Genomic DNA, 20,469 nt, shown 5'->3' on the forward strand with positions numbered 1-20,469 from the left:
ACAAGGAGCAAGGGCAAATCAGAGGTTACACCAGCCCTCAATCGACAGAATACATCTGGTAAGAGATGTGCAGCCCATTTGAAAGATCTCTCAATGTATGTAGTCAATGGTCGAGGCTTGACTGATCGACCCGCAGCATGCACCAGGGTCACACAAAAAACAAACTCCACCATGGATTACACTTTTATGGATCACGATCTTCTTCCGCATAGTGCGAATTTCCAAATAAAAGACAGGGCGGAAAGTGACCACCAACCGCAATTGTTTACTTTATTAAAAACCTTTGTAACTTCAGAGAAAGCAAAGGCATTATCATCTTTAACACAATGCTACAACCTAAAGCGCCTCCTCTGGAATAAGGATAACCTCGAGGACATCACAAGTACATATCCCAGTCTTTTGGAAAGATCCAACTCCGAAACACTGACCATAAAAGCTTGGAAGTCTTTTATTTATGAAATTAACAAGAAATTTTCCAAGCACGCTAATGCCTATAAAGCAGGAAGTCTAAAAGGGGCACCCTGGTACATCAAGAGCCTGAGGAAACAAAAACAACAACTAAATAAGTACCTCAGACAACTACGATCCTGAGGACCAGAACGCCTCAAGGAACTCCTGCTTCAAATTTCAAATACAAGAAAATAGTTTAAAAAGGACATAAAACTGGCCAAAAAAAGAGCACCAAGAACACATTTGGTGAAACGAATTCATCCTTGTAAACTAAGGGACTCCAAGCTCTTTTGGGAACCAATTAACCGACTGGCCGGAATCAACATCATAATTTGGATATATCGGAGGCCACTTGGAGAGCCCATATTGAACTTTTATATAACGAAACACCACCCCCATGCACCCCAAACAGTGGATCATTAATATGGAAGGGGTCGGCGGTGGAGGTAAAGTCAACGACATCGTGACTCATGAATCTCCTGAGGATTTTGTGTTGTTTTCAGAAAATCAAGTTAAATAAATTATTTAAAAAATTAAATCTGAGGTAGCCCCAGGTCCGAACGGATTACCAAATGCCCTGTTCCAGCATGACCCCCCATTTTGGTCTCATCTCCTGACTCCTCTCTTTTCCAAAGCTATATCCTGCAGTCTGATCCCTGAGTCTTGGGGAGGAAGCATTCTCATTCCAATCTACAAGTCAGGCTTCCGCTCAGATCCCTCCAATTACAGGTTGATCGCACTGATAGATGTGTAGGCAAAAATGTACGCATCAAATCTTTTGGTAGAGTGAGAGGCTTGGGTCAGCTGACCAAACCTAATACCATACACGCAAACTGGATTCCGGGCTGGGATGGGCCCCCTTACGAACATCTCTGTGGTCACCCTTCTAGTCAACCAAGCCGTCGCAAAATCAAGGCCTCTCTACGCCTGCTTTGTAGATCTTAAAGCGGCTTTTGACAAAGTCTCAAGAGTTGCTCTATGGGCAAAAATGCAAGCCTGGCGGGTCCCGCCCAGGCTCCTGGATGCCATCATTAATCTTTATTTTACTAGGTGGGTCCAAATCAAGAAACGGTAGGAGTCCAGCGTAACTGGTAAGATTCCAACATCAAATGGACTAAAACAAGGATGCGTATTAGCGCCTTGCCTGTTTAATATTTATACCTCCTATCTCAACTAGTGCCTCCAGTTAATTACAGCTGACCCCCCAAAATTGGGCAAATTACTGACACCATGCCTCCAATATGCAGATGGCATTGTGCTGCTAGCACAAACTCCTGTTGGCTTGCAGAAATTGATTACGGGACTAGGAGCCTATACCACCTTGAACTAACTCACGATTAGTCATCAAAAGACAAACGTTATGTGTTTTTCTAAACATAAAATGATATTGAAAAGGCATACTTTCTCTTGGAAATTGAGAGAGCAACTAATGGCCCGGGTAGCTTCTTATAAATATCTAGGCTTCCAGCTAAATTGCAAGCTGAACTTTAAGCAGCAAGTGGAACAAGGATGCACGAAAGCTAAACAACTACTATTTGCGTTCAAAATCTTGAGGAAACAGCTTATAGGTTGCTCTACCGATCATCTGTTACAAGTGATCTAAGCAAAATTTCTACCCTCCATCTCGTATGGCTTGGAAATCCTGAACACTAAAGACGCTCTAATATTAAAAGCTGTTCTCAATACCGTTGCATACCTCACAGGAACAGATTTGTTTAGAATTCAGACTCAAGAATCAGATCTTGGCCAGACAAGGTGCCTTAGTAAAGTATTATTGGAGGATGAGGGAGGCAGAAGACAATACCCTAGCCCACCACTGTTGGGTTGAGATAGAAAACCAAGCACGACTAGCTAATTCAACTACGACAATCGTGAAGCAATCTTTGTCTGCATTACAACTAGAGGAGGCCTGGTTCACCCCAGCAACGTATTCCAGATTCAGAAGCGTGGCGAATAATGCAATTAAGCGGATCTCTCTACTAACAGATAAAATGATCTTTGCAAAAAAAATCACGTTTGGGCTGTGATACAGGGCTACCAGAGGCTGAAGCCACAACAGTATCTGTTTGATCACTTTTCCCACCATAAAAAGCATCACCTGATGATGCTACGAATGGGATCATTCCCCTCAAAGGATTTGACCCCAAAATGGAAATGCACACGGCCATCTAAGGAATGCCGCCTCTGCGGTCAAGGAGAGGAGTCATTACTAAATCTACTATGTCCTTGCCCTTTTCTACTGGAAACTCGAAAATCCATTCTTTGGGAGATTCTTAAGAAGGAACAGATAAGAACATGCAGAGCCGCAGTTATCAGGTGTCTTGGCCGGCTTGCAATCCCCTTGTCCTGATGTGCCATAAAATTCTGGACAATAGCAGCAAAGGAACTTTTTAAAATTGATTCAAGCCAAACAGTTATTAAATAATCTGCTGGCCCATATATTTTTTTAATGTATTGTTATACCTGCTAGCCTTCTAATTGTGGTCACGATTTTAAGGCCTTTTTTGTCTCTCTTATGTCTTTAAAATGTTCATTGAAAGTACAGTGTTTTATGATGGTTCGCCATCCTTTTACGATTTTTTAAATGAATCTATAAAAGTGTATTTGACTGACTGCCTACTAGGGGCATACAAGTACATCACATGTTTTGATTGGGTATAAGCCGATTTTACCATGTTGAGAGGAGAGAGCACAAGCACTTAAACACTGGTTAGCAGTGGTAAAGAGCTAAGAGTTCTATAGCCAACAAAAGCATTGTTCCGAAAACAAGAAGGTGAAGACTAAATGTTTTGGGGTGACCCGGCAGAGAGAGCCAAGTCTAACACTGACATTATGGTGTGCTGCTGCTAATGCACCTGTGGTGCTTTTCCTTCTGTAGATGCCCTGCATGCTTTCCACAGAAGACATGGATTATGCAGTATTTCATTCCACTGGCCTTGTAACCTTTTCTTCAGATTGGGTGAGGAGACTCTGAGCATGTAGCTATACTAGTGATTAGATGATGAATATTTGCTAATCCTATCTTCAGTTGGCCTTACTGAAACAAAAAATTTCAGATTTTGTGAATACCTATTAACTACTAGGATGAGAACTTTGTTGGTCTCTAATTAAAATAGTTCATGATTAGGCACAAAAGTGAAGTGGGTTCAGTGTGTCATACGATGACTGGTTCCTGGTTCTCTTGGCACATATTTCTCAACACCTCTGCCTGGTGGACGTTATTTTTATGTTTTTTCCACAGGTTCCTCTGTCCTTTTTTCTGCTTGTACACAAAGCCAGTCATGTGGAGCAGTGTGAGGTATTGCCTTTATCACTACCTCAGATTAAGTCATGGTATGTTGCTCCTCCAAGGACTAATGAAATGGCATCCAGGCAAACCTCACTCATGGGATTCAACAAGGATATAACTCATCCAAGAACTTTCTATGTGGGTTGTCGTCTAGCACATATATCTCAGAAATTACAGCATAGATTTAAATCCAAGCAAGAAAGGGCACTGCTGTGAGTAAAGTTTCACTTTCATGCCAAGTTTGGGGAAATCCCATTCAGCATTTTTGCAGCAGCGAAAAGCCAAGTTTAATATTTGTTTTCTGTGTGCTGTTTTCTTTTGCCAGTCTAATAATTTGCTTTTACAAAAACAACAAATTAGTTCAGTTTGTTGACCAGCTGTAGCTAGGATCTGCATGACATGTCTTGACCATGACAACTCAAACGTCTTTGCTTGGGAAGTTTTTACTACAGTTTGACTTGAAATCATCATAAAATCTTTTTTAATTGCAGCATTTTACGTCTGTAAAATCCAGTGATAAACACTGTATGGGGCATATTTGGCTTCATTATGAGTTACGAATATTTGCCAATTTTTAAGATATGTTGACTCTGGATCACTTCTTAATATTATGTTCCCTACCCTGAATTTTAATTTCATTTCTAATAATGCAGTGATTGGCTTTCCTACATTTATATAAATATTAACTTCAGCTTCACATACAAGATGCGAATTCAAAAAACCTTAATAGTTCTAACTCAATACGTGATAAGCATTTCCTTAAGTACCTACTGAATATTAAAACTAGAAAGATATAACACAGTGTGAATGATGGTGTCATTGTAATCAACATTCCTTTTACATAAATTGCAAAAAGACCGCAGCAATTTGACATCAACAGTTCGCAGATAAAGGCAGGGAAACAATAATGAAATATGTGCAAGTGATTTTAAAAACAAATCTTTGCACTTAGGCGAGAGCACACCTTGAACATGCCTTCTCTTTTAATTAAGCAATATTCTAATGTTTATAGAAGCAATTTACTGAAATGATATTTGTTTTATGATCATACCCAATGTATTGGTGCTCTCTGAAAAAGAGCCCTTACAAAATAACCTTCACATGTATCTCAGAAACAGGCTTGCTTTCTTTAAAGAGCATGAGGCTTTTCACTATTTGATCCTTTCAGCGAGGGCAGAGCACAGGCGTGTATCAAAAGAGCAACCTTGTACAGACTGTACTAATTACTAATTGAAACTCAAGTTCTGAAACTAGTAGGTCATGTAAAGCAGTTCCAGCGTAAAGTTCAATTCACTTTTCTTTTGAAATAAATATTGTATTTGCACAATGCGCATGACCCATTTGGACCATAATACATGATGTATTCGACGTAGACCCTAAATCTTCTACATGTCTTAAGCTCATGATCATGATTGAATACTATTTTAAAAGCATGACCGTAATGGTATTTTAATTTTTATTGGTATTTTAATTTTATTTTAATTTTTAGTGTTTTATATGTGTGTTTTATAAATATGAAATGGAATGGTTTTTATTATTGCATGTAATATTGTGCTGCGTTTATGGCTCGTATTTACGATTCGAATAAAGCTTAAAAATTCACATGAGGCACCAAATTGTGCTTGTTCCACTGTCACACTTTTTAAATATGTTTTCCTTATTTGAATTGTGGCTCACAATCAAAATGTAATATGGCGCGGATAAAACCTTGCCCAAACAGTCACATCAACTCACACACAGAACTTTGCCACATTAAAATATGTCTGTCTTTAAGGAAAACTACAAGTTTTTGTGCAATTTTCAGTACTGCACTGTTGCAATGCAGCCCGCTCATCGTTGAATAACTGAGGGCCTTATTTAGAGTTCGGCAGATGGGATACTCTGTCACAAAAGTAATGGAAATCACGTCTACGGTATTAAGTTTAAGTTTAAGTTTAAAATATTTATTAAGCGCAACATACACCTGAGCGGTTTCTTGGCGCTGAGATAGCAAACAGCCAGCTAGGCAGAGTCAGTCGCTAAGACATAGACTGAAAAGGGGAACAGAGTTTAAGACAGAAAAGCCTGAGTGAATACAAATGTTTTCAATGCTTTACGGAAAATGGAATATTGGGTGAGAGACCTAAGGTGGAAGGGGAGAGAATTCCAGAACATGGGGGCAAGAGTGGAAAATTTCGAGCCACCCTGTTTTTTTTTCCGGTAGCGAGGGACTGCTAAAAGATGTTGTGCCGAGGAGCGAAGGTCTCTGCCAGGGACATAAGCTTTGATGGCTGAAGATATAAAAAGAGGGGCCAGGCCCGTCCTGGCCTGAAATGCCATGCAGCCTAATTTAAACAAGGCGCGTTCCCGAACGGGAAGCCAGTGAAGGGTCTTCAGGAGGGGAGAGGTATGATGGAATTTGGGAAGACCGAAGGCAAGGCGGGCCGCCTGGTTCTGCACCAGTTGCAGTTTGCGCAGGCTGTACTGAGGGATGCCATTGAACAAGATGTTCCCGTAGTCCAGGCGGGACAGGACCAGTGCGGACATAATTAGTTTAAGTGCAGAGAAGGAAAAAAAACGAGAAATAGAGCGGATAGTACGGAGAGTAAGAAAACAGGAAGAAACCACCGAACCTATCTGGGAGTGCATAGTGAGTTTGTCATTTAGCTTGATGCCAAGAGTCTTAACAGAGGAAACTGGGGTAGGAGGAGAACCAAAGGAGGGGAGCCAAAATAGAGAATTCCAGGGACTGGAACAACCACCCGTAACCACAAGTTCCGTCTTATCGGGATTGAGCTTCAGGTGGTTGAAGTTCATCCAGTCCCTGATGAAAGATAGAATAGATTGGAAGTTAGAGATGGAGTCAGAGGAAGAGGATAGGTTAAAGATGAGCTGGAGGTCATCCGCATAGTTATATACCGTGACCTCCAGCTGCTGTAGAGCAAAGATAAGAGGCGAGATGTAAAGGTTGAACAGTAAAGGAGACAGAGAAGAACCCTGGGGAACACCGCACTGGACCTGGCAGGGGGTAGCTGAAAACTCCCCAAGATGAACCGCCTGGGTCCGGTCCCTCAAAAAGGACGAGAGCCAAATAAGGGCTGAGCCTCCTATGCCTGCCGCCCTGACACGGGAAAGTAAGATGGAATGATCCACCGTGTCAAAAGCGGCGGACAAGTCAAGGAGGACCAGCGCCTGAGATTTATCTACGTCCATACCCTCTCTGAGGGTATCTAGTACTGACACCACCACTGACTCTGTCGAGTGCTTGGGTCGAAACCCAGCCTGACACGGGGCCAGCCTCCCATTCTCCTCGACAAAGGAGCTGAGCGCAGATGTAGCATGTCGCTCAAGCACCTTCCCCAAAAAGGGTAGAAGGGAGATGGGGCGATAGTTGGCCATCACGGAGGGGTCGGCTCCTGGCTTTTTTAAAATAGGAACGATGGAGGCAGATTTTAGTGATGGAGTGACAACCCCTTGGGCCAGTGAATCGTTAAGGAAGCCAAGAGGAGGCAAAGTACAGACAGAATAGACCTGCCGTAAGATGTGTGCCGGGCAGATGTCTGAAGGGGAACCGGATTTGATTTTGGGAAGGAGAGACAGGAAAAGTTCCTCAGAAAGAGGGGGAAAAGAATTGAAAAAGGCTGGGGCGGGGGTTGGCAGGGGGTCAACAAAGAGAGGGGAGGGAGGGGGGATGTTGGATTTAATTGTCGCGATTTTTCCTATGAAGTAGGAATTCAGCGAATCGCAGAGTTTCTGGGAGGGAGTGGGTTTGAGTGAGGTCCTGTCGGAAAAAGCCAGGTCATGAGTGATGGCGAAGATCTCCTTCGGTTGATTCTCGGCCGCCAAGATTTTGGCCGAGAAATAGGCTTTCTTGGCCTCAGTGATGTTTTTTTTGTAAGTCCCTAGGAGAAGGACATAACGGGTCTTGGAGATGGGGGAATAGTCCAGTCTCCATTTGCGTTCTGCCCATCGAACCGTAAGCTTCAGTTCTTTCAGATCATTACGGAACCACCGATTGGCGTCTTTAGGGCGCCTAATCGAGGTGCGCCGAAGAGGAGCCAAGCAGTCGCTTCCATTCGTAAGCCATGAATCGATGGCTTTGGCTTGAGCTGCGGAGTCCAGGCCCAATAAAGAGGGAAAGGAGGCCAGAAGTGAAGTCATAAGGTCGGACAAATTGACCTTGCCCCAATTGCGAGCCCATGAGTTTTTAGCGTGAATAAGTGTCTTGGTCAGACAGAGGCTAAGGGAAAACGAAATTAAAAAGTGATCGGACCAAGTGCAAGGGGTAACAGACAGTGCAGACAAGGGACAGTTGAGAGACCAAACTTGGTCTAGGATGTGGCCATGAGTGTGGGTGGGAGTGTGGACAAGGGAGGTGAAATTAAGAGAAAGGAGGGTTTCCGAAAATTCCTTCGATGAGGCGCATTCCTTGGGGTCCGTCGGCCAATAATTGAAGTCCCCGAGGACTAGAACCGAGGCATAGTTGACGGCCAGGGTGCAGAGTAAATCTTGAAAGGCCGCAAGAAAAGATGGGTTTGGTTGAGGTGGGCGGTAGGCAAGCACGATGGCTAGGTGGGGGGAGAGAGAGGTGGAACGGGCCACCAAGTAGTCAATTCCTCCCAAGGGGGGTGAGGGGAGAATCTGGAACTGGAAGTCAGTATGGGCGATGAGGGCAACGCCTCCACCCGTTTTCCCGCCCGGGCGATCGGCACGGATAGCGTAGTAGGTCGAGGGGAGGGCAGCCAGTAGAGACGGAAGAGAAGATTCAGAGAACCATGTCTCCGTTAATAGTAGAAGATCGGGTTTGTCCGTGTCTAAGAGAATGAAAAGTTCCTGGTGGTGTTTGATGGCTGACCTGGTGTTTAGTAGAATAATAGATAATGGGGGAGAGCGGAGGTCAGAGATGGTTGATGAGAGGGGAGCCGACGGGGAAGCCAAAGGAAGAGGACAACCTAGTGGGCAGGCATGACAGGGAGAATAACAGCCCATAAAGATGGTCCGTTGACTAGTGCGAGGGTCGAGGGGCCAATGACCTTGTAGTAGGGTCAGGTCCGTGGAAGAGTATCGGAGAAGAGGACCAGGAGTAGCTGCCCCTAGCCCCGGCTGGCCGCGGACGGGCGCAGACGGGCTTAACTCTGGCGCGACTCCGGTGCGCCTACGTCGCGCCCGCTGCGCTCGTCCGCTGCGCTGACACATAGTGGTCGTTTTAGTAGCTGTGTGGCGAGGGGGGTGTGGTCAAGGAGAGGCCGACCAACAACCCGACCCAAGATGGCCCCCGCAGTCGAAGGCGACCGGCTTCAGGCGGACCAGGAGGTAAGTGTGGCAGGCTTGTAATCAGCGAGCCACAGGGGTGCGATTTTTAAAAGCTAGGCAACAAGTACAGAGTGTCCTTACTTGTAGTAAGCAGGACGGGTGGGGAATAGTAGAACAAAAATAATAATGCTCGTAGTCAGCAAAGGCGAGTGGACATAAAGTGGAGTTTAAAATTATAAAAGATTGCAGCAGCAAATGCGCGCGAGCCCTCTGCCACCGGGCTGCGTGCTATCACTGAAGGGAGGGGGAGAGAGGACCTTAGTAGCTGTGTGGCGAGGGGGGTGTGGTCAAGGAGAGGCCGACCAACAACCCGACCCAAGATGGCGCCCGCAGTCGAAGGCGACTGGCTTCAGGCGGACCAGGAGGTAAGTGTGGCAGGCTTGTAATCAGCGAGCCACAGGGGTGCGATTTTTAAAAGCTAGGCAACAAGTACAGAGTGTCCTTACTTGTAGTCAGCAGGACGGGTGGGGAATAGTAGAACAAAAATATTAATGCTCGTAGTCAGCAAAGGCGAGTGGACATAAAGTGGAGTTAAAATTCAAAGTACAATAGGGTATAATACACTTGTAATACAGCAGACAGGATACCCGGTGCATTTAGGATAGAGTATCCCGTCCGCTGAACTCTAAATCAGAATATTCTGAAGCAGAAAGGGGCAAACTCAATAACCCGGGGACCTGGGTACAACAGTTTATAGCAAACCCAAAATCAGGCCCCACAGTGATTATTTTGACCCCAGTCTGGTTTTACCCTGATGTGATTCTCATTAGGGTATAGCTTGGTTCCAGTGGCACAGTAAGCATGGGGTTGTATGCTTCAGGAAATGTCAATGCAATGAGTATGCGCTGACATGGCTCCGGTGCTCATTGTGCCTCCGAAACCAAACTGCACCCAACTGATGAGTCCTAATCAGTGCAAAAAATTGAGTTGGTTGTGTTCTGGTTCAGGGAGTACCTGGCCTAGCAGGTCCGGCCGGGCTGTTCCTATTGGAGCAGGACCATCACTGATTTGAGCATGTCTGGGTTCAAACTAAGATGATAGGGTGAGCAAAACAACAATAGCATATGGCCCCAAGTAATTCCCAGTAGCACAGACTAATTAAAGCATTCCATCGGTCACTTTTGGAATTCTTCAATGCGACGCCATTAGTGTGATGGTTATGCCCAGACAGGAGTTCTGTGCTCGCTGTGCCACAGGAACCGAGATGCTCCTGATTTCATGAGTCCCAAATTTTGGGTTGCTAGTGTTGCTGTTCAGGAAAGACCCTGCCTGACAGATAGGGCTGTGCTGTTCCTACTTGAGCAAGGTGAAGATTGATTTGCTTATGGCTGTGTCTAAACTGAGGATGCCTCGTGTGCAAAATAACAAGGGACTGGGATGGATCCCTCGTAATTACCAGAGGCTGAGGTTAATTCAAGCTTTCTGTCGATCACATTTTGTGCACTTTTTTGTAAGCTTCTTCTCAGCATCACAGGATGCTGGGATAAGTTGAAAATAAACCTTTGGTCCTTATTCCAAATTCTAAGCCTTTACACTGTGAAAGGTTCTTTCTCGAACTAGTCAGCCGTTTAATTATAGATATGTGTGAGACTGTGGATTATTAGTTGTGGTGGATGGTAGTCCACCATACGTAATACAGTCTCTATTCTTGTTAGGTCCAGTAAAGGTTTCAACAGTGGAGCAGGCTTGCTTTACTTAAGCAAATGTGTAATGCATTTAAAAGTACCAGAACACAAGCTCACATACTGTCTCACTGAATGCCTCACTCACTGGTCCACTCAAATGCTGTCATTGTATGCGTGCCACTTAGTGCCTCACTTCCTCATTGCCTCACTTTGTCTGCTATTCAGTGTCTCACATTGTGCACACTCACACACTCACTGTCACACACTGCCTTACACAGTGTTTCACTGTCTTTTTCATATACATTCTCATACTGTCTCTCTCACTTTCTCACTGTTTACTTTCTCACTCACTCTCACACTGTCTCACATTCTCTCAAATGCTCACAAAGTCTCAGTTGCATGATCACACTTTCAATTACTATCTTACTCTCCTACTTATGCTCAATTACTCTTGTGCTTGTTGACTCTCACACTCTCATTCACATTCATTCTTTCACTCTCTGTCTCTCTCTCACACACACTCACCCTCATGTACATACACACATTTAAGTTAAGAGCATTTTTTACTTAACCTCCACGGATCTTGCTTCAGCTTTCCAGCTGCCGATGCTCCATTTGGAGCACCAGTCTCAAGCCATGAAGCAAGAATCTAAGAGCTAGACCCTCTGCCATGCCTCATCAGGGACCTATGCCACCAGGTCCATGATGATGCAGTGTAAGGCTTCTGCTTTCAGCCTCTTGCTTATTCACTCCATCCTTTCCTAACTCTTTATTGGGCTGATAAATGCTGGGGTGATGAACTGATTGATTTGTAGCCCGGGCACTGGATGGTTGAAGTATAAGCTGCCAGGGCTGCCAATACCAGTGACATTGCAGTGCATCATAAACCAGGAGGCATGATGTCTGGGGGCTCTGAGGCCAAGACTGGTACCTCTTCTGTCTTGAACCATCTGTCTGATGACCTGTCCTTCATGCACCAAGCTATACATCAAAGAGATGTCTCTGCCTTCCTAAGTCTGATGCATGACGTAGGCAGCATTATTTAATCTAGACTGATAGTGATGAATCTATGAAAAGTTGCCTGATCTGTTGGCTGTTTATATGGTTTATCTCTGTTGGTGTTCACTGAAAGTGTCCCCACAGTGTAATCCTCATATGTAGCTCAGACAGAGGTGAGCGTTATTTAATGAGACTGAAACACCCTCCTCGTTGACCGCTGTCAGCGTGAGAAGAGCACAGGCGTGTGTCAAAAGAAGAACCAGACGTTGTTAGAGAAAGTAGAAGTTCTCAAATTACTATCTCATGGGAAGAGGTTTCAGCTTAATGCGCACATCATTTGACAAAAACATTTTGTTATCTCACTGTACCACGACTATTAACCATAACTTAACCGAGATTTTCACTGTCTGTGAAGATTCTTCTTTCACCTGCAATCAAACCTAGTTCTCGGTGTCCCATGTGACTTCCATCTGGACCAGTCCAACTCAAACATTGGGAAACTCTTAGTAAACGTGTCTAAAATCAAGCTGTCCCTAGTCCCTTATATAACTATTCTTCCCTCATGTATAGTCTGCCGATAACAGCATCTATAGTATGCCTCCTACCCGAACACGCCATCCATATTACCTTAAAAGTGTTTTGATTTTATATTTTCACAGACACGGCTGTAATTAGGAGTCAACCCAAGACGTGTAGAAATCAATCAAGTCTGGTAGACAGCTCTTGTAGTTGTAGTTTATTCTTCAAGTTTCATCTTGGTAAATTCCAATGTAAGTCTTAATATAAGCCCCACCAGGAGCAGCCCATCTTCTCCAAAAGCTCCACCTTCAAGTACAAACATCCATAACATTCCAAATTACATCATATAGCTAGAGCATCAGGCAGAGAACCAGGGCCAGGGAGATGCATTACATAAGAAGCAGATTACTACAGTTAGCCCGCTTTAGACTTAAGTGTGATCAGGGGAAGTCAGACCAGATTTTGCGCTGAGCTTCAGAGGGTAAGGAGAGATACGACCAATAAAATAATCTGGGCCACATTGTACGAGCATCTATACATCAAGCCAGCTTTGTCACAATTAATGAGCTTAAAATCATTCAGAGGGGAAATATGTTGAGCTCACAAATAGTAACTGCACAATTTAAGGTGGAATGAATTAGCCATGCAGTGGTTGATAAGGAAAATACATTGACCACAAGGTCCCACTGAAAACGTTTTCTTCATGATAAAAAGCTTCAAGAAGGACAAACCTTGAACTCTTGCTTGCCAAGATCATGGCATTCTTGTACAGCCTCAGCATCTTGTCCCATTCGTATGAAGGTTCAAAAAGGATGAGATGGAACATTTCGCCCCGGTCACTCCTACAACTCGAAGACTTCCGTAGGGGAATTCACTTAAGTAGAAGGCACTTGCAGTCCACCCCCAACTGATCAGCTGTTTCTTCTACACAGGGGAGTCTTTCTTTTCCTGTCCCTGAGAAAGAGGAGCCCAGCTAACTGGCCCTTAGAGAGCAAGTCCAGGAACCATAGTACAAGTAGACAGCGGGCACAGTTCATTCTTCTTCACCGACAGATCCAGATATAATTTACACCTTCTATTCTTCACCAGGTCCAGTTATGTTCAAAGAAACTGAGGCTGGGAAGCATGTCTTATAATGCACGCAAACCAGTGATTGATACCCATGTTTAATCCAATCCTTACATAACTCCTGCTGTCCAGGCTGCCCACTTTTTCAACAGTTCCAATGTGCTTACTTGCAACCAGTCCAAAAGCACCATACTGCTGAAAATGGTAGCACCCCTGTCCCTCTGAGAAGAACTTTTGAACTCGTCAAAGAGGTTCCTTTTTTTAAAAAGGTTCTACCCCACCAAAACTATCCTGACTGGGTCTGGACAGAGGTTCCCCTCAAATAAGAGTAGAAACGGAGTATCTGGGAGAGCTCCCAGATTAAAAGTCTCCTCACACTAAGCCATGTTTAATATAAATGTGAGAAGGACCAGGGTCCAGTGGAGTCCTTTGCAATGGCATCTTTATTCATGAGGCTGAAGGTTTAGAAAGAAACAGTGCTAAAAATGCTCCAACAGAGGAAAAACTCGCAGTGGTGGGGACCTCTGAGGCACTGGCAGGTCCACAGTATCAGGAAAATATCATGGGTAAAGAGAAGATTGACAAATTAGTAGGATCCGGAAATCCAGAATAAGCAATCAGTTCAGGATTGCGGATGTATTGAACCACCCGAGGCTTACACATAGGTTTTTCTACAAGAGAAATGTGTTTTTCTTATATGTGCTAGTATAGTGATTTGGCTGCAGTCCGTCAGGCTAAATGGAAGGCCTGGAGCGATGCTTTTTCTCTTACTCAAGTGAGTGGTGTAAGTCCACAAATGGATTTACATTTTATACATTTAGCATATTTCTTGCAATATGTCACTGTGGCCTTACCTAAATTATTAATATGCCAACTATGTGTATACCAAGTTTAAGCAGCAGAGCTCATGCTGCGGTGGGCTAAATTCAATCTCTCAAGTGCTGAGAGTCAAAATGTCAGCAAAACCTAATCAAAAAAACGTAGACAACTTAAAAATATGTACTTTCTTACAGACATAAAAGCCCATTAACATTTCGTGTGAATAGCCCAATGCCAAATTAGTAGTACTGATTTAAGTGTATTTTTTTTCCAGATTCCTTGACTTCTGCAATAAGAAATTTCACTCAAGCTGCCTTGGCATTTAATGTGCGGCTCCAGGGCCTAAACCTAGACGAGTAAGTAGTGTCCTACGCTCATTTTTACTTTTGCAACATCAAATTAAATTGAGGTTTATGTAACATACCTTAAGCTCTCTCATTTGCACACTTCTACTATTAGAATATTGGATTATAGAAAGCTTCACATAGGGCAGAGGAGAGGTGGTGGATGGTCAGTAACAGATTTGACTTGGATTTGGCAGCAACTTCCCAATGTTTATCTTTTTGTTCCTCCATGTTTAACTTAGAGCATTCCATCAACTATGTTTAGAACGTTCTCATAGAATTATGGGATTCATGCTGCTGGCTTTACTGGATGCTAAATGCCCTTGTTTGCAGTATGTTATCTGTTATCCCAAGAGAGGGCGTTTAACAAGTGTTATACCACATGCCTGCAGGCTATAATAGTATAGTACTTAGTTTAGGAAGATAGGCGCCTAATGTTAAGATCTGTGTGTAAACTGCAGGACAGCAGCAGAAAGGTTGGTAAAATCATCTCCCTTACTTTCGACAAAAGCAAAACCTGATATTTACAATTAATCTGTTATAACACCTATAATATAACAAATACAAGGACAACATGGTAGCTAAAGGTTGCATAAATCAGCTAATGGTAGTTTTTGAGTTTAAACACCGAAGTGAAATAGAACTTGAGAAAAAACAGTAGAAGGAAGTGTGAAATCAAAATCCCTTGTAATGATTATCCTACATTACAATACCGGATTTATTAGAACAGCTGTTCCACTGCAAACAACACTTTCTGAAAAGTGTCTATTCTTAAAAGTATAGAGGTTAACCTGTCCTTCCTCAGCCCCTCACTATTCGCCAAACCTCCCCAAAAAAATAAATAGTTACACAAATCAGGTTTCTTTTTGCATTCCCTATAATGCATTCACTGCACAGCCTTCTTTATATTATGTAGACATGTAGGCAGCATTTGTGCATGCCTGTGTAGGCATATATATGAATACTCAAGCAAAACCTATGGGTTCTAGCAGGGATTGTCTGAATAATCATGAAACTAATAATGCACATATACATACCCAAGTGCAAAGCATGCTGATTAAACTCCTTCACAGTGGTGTTTTCTGTTGCTATCGTATAACGTTGTACAGCCTTTGAAAAAGACGAAAGCAGATTTGACAAATCCTTATATTAAACCAACATTACCATTCAGAAAAGTAACAAGCATTTACAATGCAATGGTCTCGTCATTAATAAAGGTAGAACTATTGGCATTGCTCATGACTTTTTTTTAAAATCATAAATAAATAGCATTGTCAATTACATTGCCAATAGCTTAATCGTTAAATAAATGGCATTGTCATTTACAATGCCAATAGCTTAATCGCTCGCAAATGCATGACCTATTGCATTTACACCCACACAGATCCACACACACAAAGCCACCCACACACACATAGAGCCACCCACACAGAGCCACCCTCACACAGAAAGAGCCATCCACACAAAGAGCCACCTACAAAATAGCTATCCACACAGAGCCACACACACACAGAGCCACACACACACAGAGGCCCCCCCCCACACACAGAGGCCCCCCACACACACAGAGCCCCCCCCACACACAAACAGAGCCTCCCCACACACACAGAGCCCCCACACACACACAGAGCCCCCCACACACAGAGCCCCACACACACAGAGGCCCCCCCCCACACACAGAGGCCCCACACACACACAGAGCCCCCCCACACACAAACAGAGCCTCCCCACACACACAAAGCGCCCCCCCACACACAGAGGCCCCTCACACACACAGAGCCCCCCCACACACAAACAGAGCCTCCCCACACACACAAAGCGCCCCCCCACACAAAGAGGCCCCCCCACACACACAGAGTCCGCCCGACATACACACAGAGCCCCCCCACACACACAGCTCCCCCACACACACAGCTCCCCCCACACACACACACAGAGCCCCCCACACACACACAGACCCCCCCACACTACAAATCCCATGACAATCGCTACCACCACTCAGAGCCTGCTGGTATGACCCACACCTCCAGGATTCCCAATTTGCATATAGCTCCTTGGTGCAACAGTAATCCCTGCTCCGCCACACTGCAACGCGCCTTCAGGCCTCGACAAGAGGTAAGAACGCGCTGTAGAAATGAGGTGGAACCAGTCAAAGCTGACAATCAGACAGGTGCTGGCTGGGCCACAGAATACAAGACTAAACGCAACTTCACTTCTATGGACCCCATCAGGAGCAGTAACATCAGAGCAACCAGACATCCACCCTCTAAAGGAAGGGGGAATGACCCCCTGGCAAGAAAGATGGCCCTCCCTCTTTTTCCAGCGATCCAAAAAAAAAAAAAAAACAATGGCCAGCTTATTCACCGAACACTGCCATGCTACAAATAAATCAAATGGCAAATGGGAAGGAAAGACTACTCGGTGTGCCTGGGAGGAAAAAGATCATCAAATTCATAACACCACTTGCACACAGACAACCGCCTCTAATGGGTAGGTAATGATGCCACAAACACCAGGGCACATACAGGTTAACATCTGAACAAGAACTGTGCCTTTGACACGCCTTTCATTTTTGTTATTATGGCAAATGTATGCAAAAGTCGATATCAATTCTAAAACATGCTAACGGTAGTGCACAGGTTTACAAAAATAAAAAATAGCCTGGTACAAAAATACATTAAGAAAATTAAATAGAATCAGATAGGAATGCCAGCCATGTACATAAAAGTCGACTACATAAAAGGTAGGATGCACACATAGTAATTCACAGACAAGAGCCAATAATGGAATAAAATGCGAAAGACACATTAACAGACTGATAGATGAAAGGGGGTTGATGAAAAGTCTCTCTGTGTTTGAATATGTGTATTTAGATTTATGGTTTTTGGAGGAACAAAACAGCTAAAAACTACCTCTTGGCCAGCTCTAAAAAGAAAGATGCTTAATCAAAGGGGCAAAATGACAGTGCAAGATAAGCCGCTGACAAAAAGGTGATGTCGGACGTGTTTCCATTCACCCGCCATTCTCGCCATTACAGTGGACTCTGGGGATGGGGCAGGGTAACCAGGGGAGCAGAGGCCGCGTTACCTCCTTTGTGGAAGGAGGCATATAGCCTGCATAGGCCAGCACGAAGCGTCAGAACTTGTTGAAGTCTTCAATGGTCCTTCGTCGCTTCTCTGGAGGCTGCAAGAAAGACAGTCAGTGAGAAGAATTCTCCGTGGGGCACACCACCTCTAACTTCAGCGGGCGCCATCTTCCACCAGCGACCCATGACGGGACGGCCAGCTCCCCGAGGTAGCATTCAGGAGTCACGCTGAAATCTCAAGGAAACGTTTACAACATCTCAGCGACACCCGAGTCTAACGCGCTCATTGGACAATTGAAAGCATGTTTCTGCTCCATAAAAATAAATAAATTACACGTATTTCCATGCTACCAAACTGGACATGGTTGCTTTTCGGCCCACCAGGCGAGAATTTAAAAAAGATGAAGTGGGTGGAATTAAAAAAATAACTGGTAGCTAGCTGGCCGCTGGGTTCATGCAATTAGTACACTGTGGATTGAGATAAAGCAGCATTCACCTACCTGTGGCTCCGTCTTCAGGCTCGGTGGCGGGTCTGCAAGGCAGAAACACGGACAGGGGAGCACAGAGGCACAAAAACGGTATCACGGTCAGCGGAGCATTGTACCTTGTGCCCATCCCTGAGTTTCAGAACTCCACAAATCTAATCACACCAAGGAGTGACTATAACTTGAATTTGTATAACACTTTGTTTTAATTCAGGGCTTCATATTTCACTTTGGTACTTTCTAAGCGCTCTAAATAGCAAGTGTTAAGGATGACTAATGTAAATATATTGAACTCATCAGCCTTGGAGAGATGAAAGCCAGAGTTGACCTTGCAGGGATTCAAACGAATAACCTAAAGATAAGCGTTCATGGGAGGGGTGAGAAGTGAACTCGCGGACAGGCTATTCATGTAGCACACACCCCGCCAGCCGAATGAACTCTGCCTTGAATGACAGGTGGCAAGCTGAGCAGACATACATGGGTCATGACCCCCCTCTATCCAAGTGGCTGAACGTGGGCCGTTTACACCCGGCGTTTGGGTCACTCGATCCCACTGAAGGGATGGGCGGATGAATGATTGTACTTGTAGAGCGCAGATCTACTAACACTATCGCCTCAAGGCGCTTCCTGGTGGAGGGGTGTCGGAGCCCCGCACCTCCAGCGGTATTCCACGTGCTCCATTCATTGTCCTTACAAAGACACGAGCACATCTACCAGCCAGGGAAGCCGCCTAGCTGTCATAATCCGCAGACCCGGTCTAAACATACACTGCATTCTTAAGCAGTTTAGGGCAGGGGAGTGAATTTGAAAACTCTTATGAAAAAAAAGGATTACAGCAGCGGTGGTTGTTAGTAGGTGTAAACACCAATTCCTTCGCTCTTCGGCAAGGAATGTGATATTCATCGTCTGCAAGCGCCTTGCATAGGGTAGCCAGCAGCGGAACGGGCAGAGGGAAGGGGGGGGTGAGGAGAGACGAAGGAGAGCTGCGGGCCGGCAAAACAACAACAAACAAGGCTGCCCCCGTGTGTTGTACACCTCCAATGAGAACTGCATTGGACGGGGGAAGATAGGCAGGACGGGGCGGAAGAGACCAATCGCAGGCGGCAGAGGAGAGGAAAGCGAGGGCGAGGAAGATAGACAGAGGAGGAGAGGAAGGAGAGATGGAAACGAATACAAGGATGAGTTGTAGGAGGAATTCTAGAGGATAGGAAGGGAGAAGAAGACAGGAAAGCAACGGCTCACCTTCACTGTGAAAAACAAAATAGCGGCCGCAAGCTTCCGAAATTTTCGGAATCGGGGGCGTGTTTTGGCGTTGAGTGACAGATGACTTTACAGGTGGAAAGAACGCAAAAAAACACGCCCCCCGAATCCGAAAGAGACGGGGCTTGTTTGGAGTGACTCCCTTCTCCTCCAATGGCTGGCCTCCGTTTAGGAAGCCAGCCAATGGAGGAGAGGTGGAGGAGAGAGGCGGGTTCAAGCACCCATCTCAAAAACCTTAAATCTCTTCTTGGAAGCTGGCAAGCCAGCCTTCCGGTCCTCGACCTAAAAACTGGCCTTTATCCTTCATTTAACATTCAAGCCCTTTAACTTTTAAATTGAAGATAGCGTCACAAATGTAACTTGCATTTTGCAATAGTGTTTTGCTGGTTTGTAAGTAAAATATGATGGCATATGCTTCTTTGAGTTTACAGAAACGTCATTAATGCTTTATTTCAGAATGTTCTTGAAGACTTCATTTAAAGCTGTGCTGAAATTATATTATTCAAACAAATATAAGAACTGTAGACCCCTTTACCATAAAGGGAGCACTGTGAGCGCTACGTTTAGTCTCATGGCCTTATTTAGAGTATGGTGGATGAGATACTCTGTCACAAACATGGCGGATGTCCCTTCCAGGCACTACAAGGGCGTTGTAGCCTATGGAATTTGTAATGCGGCAGATGGAATATCTTGCAGTTTTTGACAGAGTATCCTATTTGCCAAACTCTAGACAAGGCCCACAGTCTCTTCCACAGTTTTGGACTGATTGGTGTATTAATAGTTACAGAGCGGGAGCAGCACTATTTTGCCACCTAAGACAGTGGTAAATGGCTGCTTGTTATGAGAACTTTAAAATAGTGTGCTGCTTCTTGCATGAAACGTAGGGGCATTTTTTACGGTTCTAAAGTAAACAACCGCATATAAAACATTGCCAACCCCAAAATCATGTTTTCATAGTATGGTAGGAAAAGGTGTCTGGAGCAACCGCAAGCTTAACTTACCATCAAGAGAGCCGATTCACAGAACTAACTTAAGACAAAATCCTAAACTTACTACTTTTGGTATTCACAGAAGGCATTTAGTAGTAGTAAAATTAGGAGTTTGTCTTAAGTTTGACTTAAGACAGATTTAAGACAGACTTAAGACAGACTTAAGACAAAATCCTAACTAAAGTCTGTCTTAAGTCTGTCTTAAGTTTATCTTAGGTTTGTCTTAAGTCTGTCTTAAGTTTGTC

At 44.4% G+C, this 20,469-nt stretch overlaps 1 protein-coding gene across 1 annotated transcript in view; it reads left to right on the plus strand.

Annotated features, from left to right (window-relative positions):
• Positions 1 to 20,469, plus strand: part of LOC147696876 (glutamate carboxypeptidase 2-like) — a 653,445-nt gene that overhangs the window by 560,669 nt on the left and 72,307 nt on the right. Inside the window, exon 17 of the mRNA XM_086933984.1 lies at positions 14,336 to 14,417. Coding sequence (XP_086790110.1) covers positions 14,336 to 14,417 — 82 coding nt within the window. The remainder of the gene's footprint in view (positions 1 to 14,335; positions 14,418 to 20,469) is intronic.

This window comes from Lissotriton vulgaris, chromosome 8 (genome assembly GCF_964263255.1).
Source record: "Lissotriton vulgaris chromosome 8, aLisVul1.2, whole genome shotgun sequence".
In the NCBI taxonomy this organism is placed as follows: Eukaryota; Metazoa; Chordata; class Amphibia; order Caudata; family Salamandridae; genus Lissotriton; species Lissotriton vulgaris.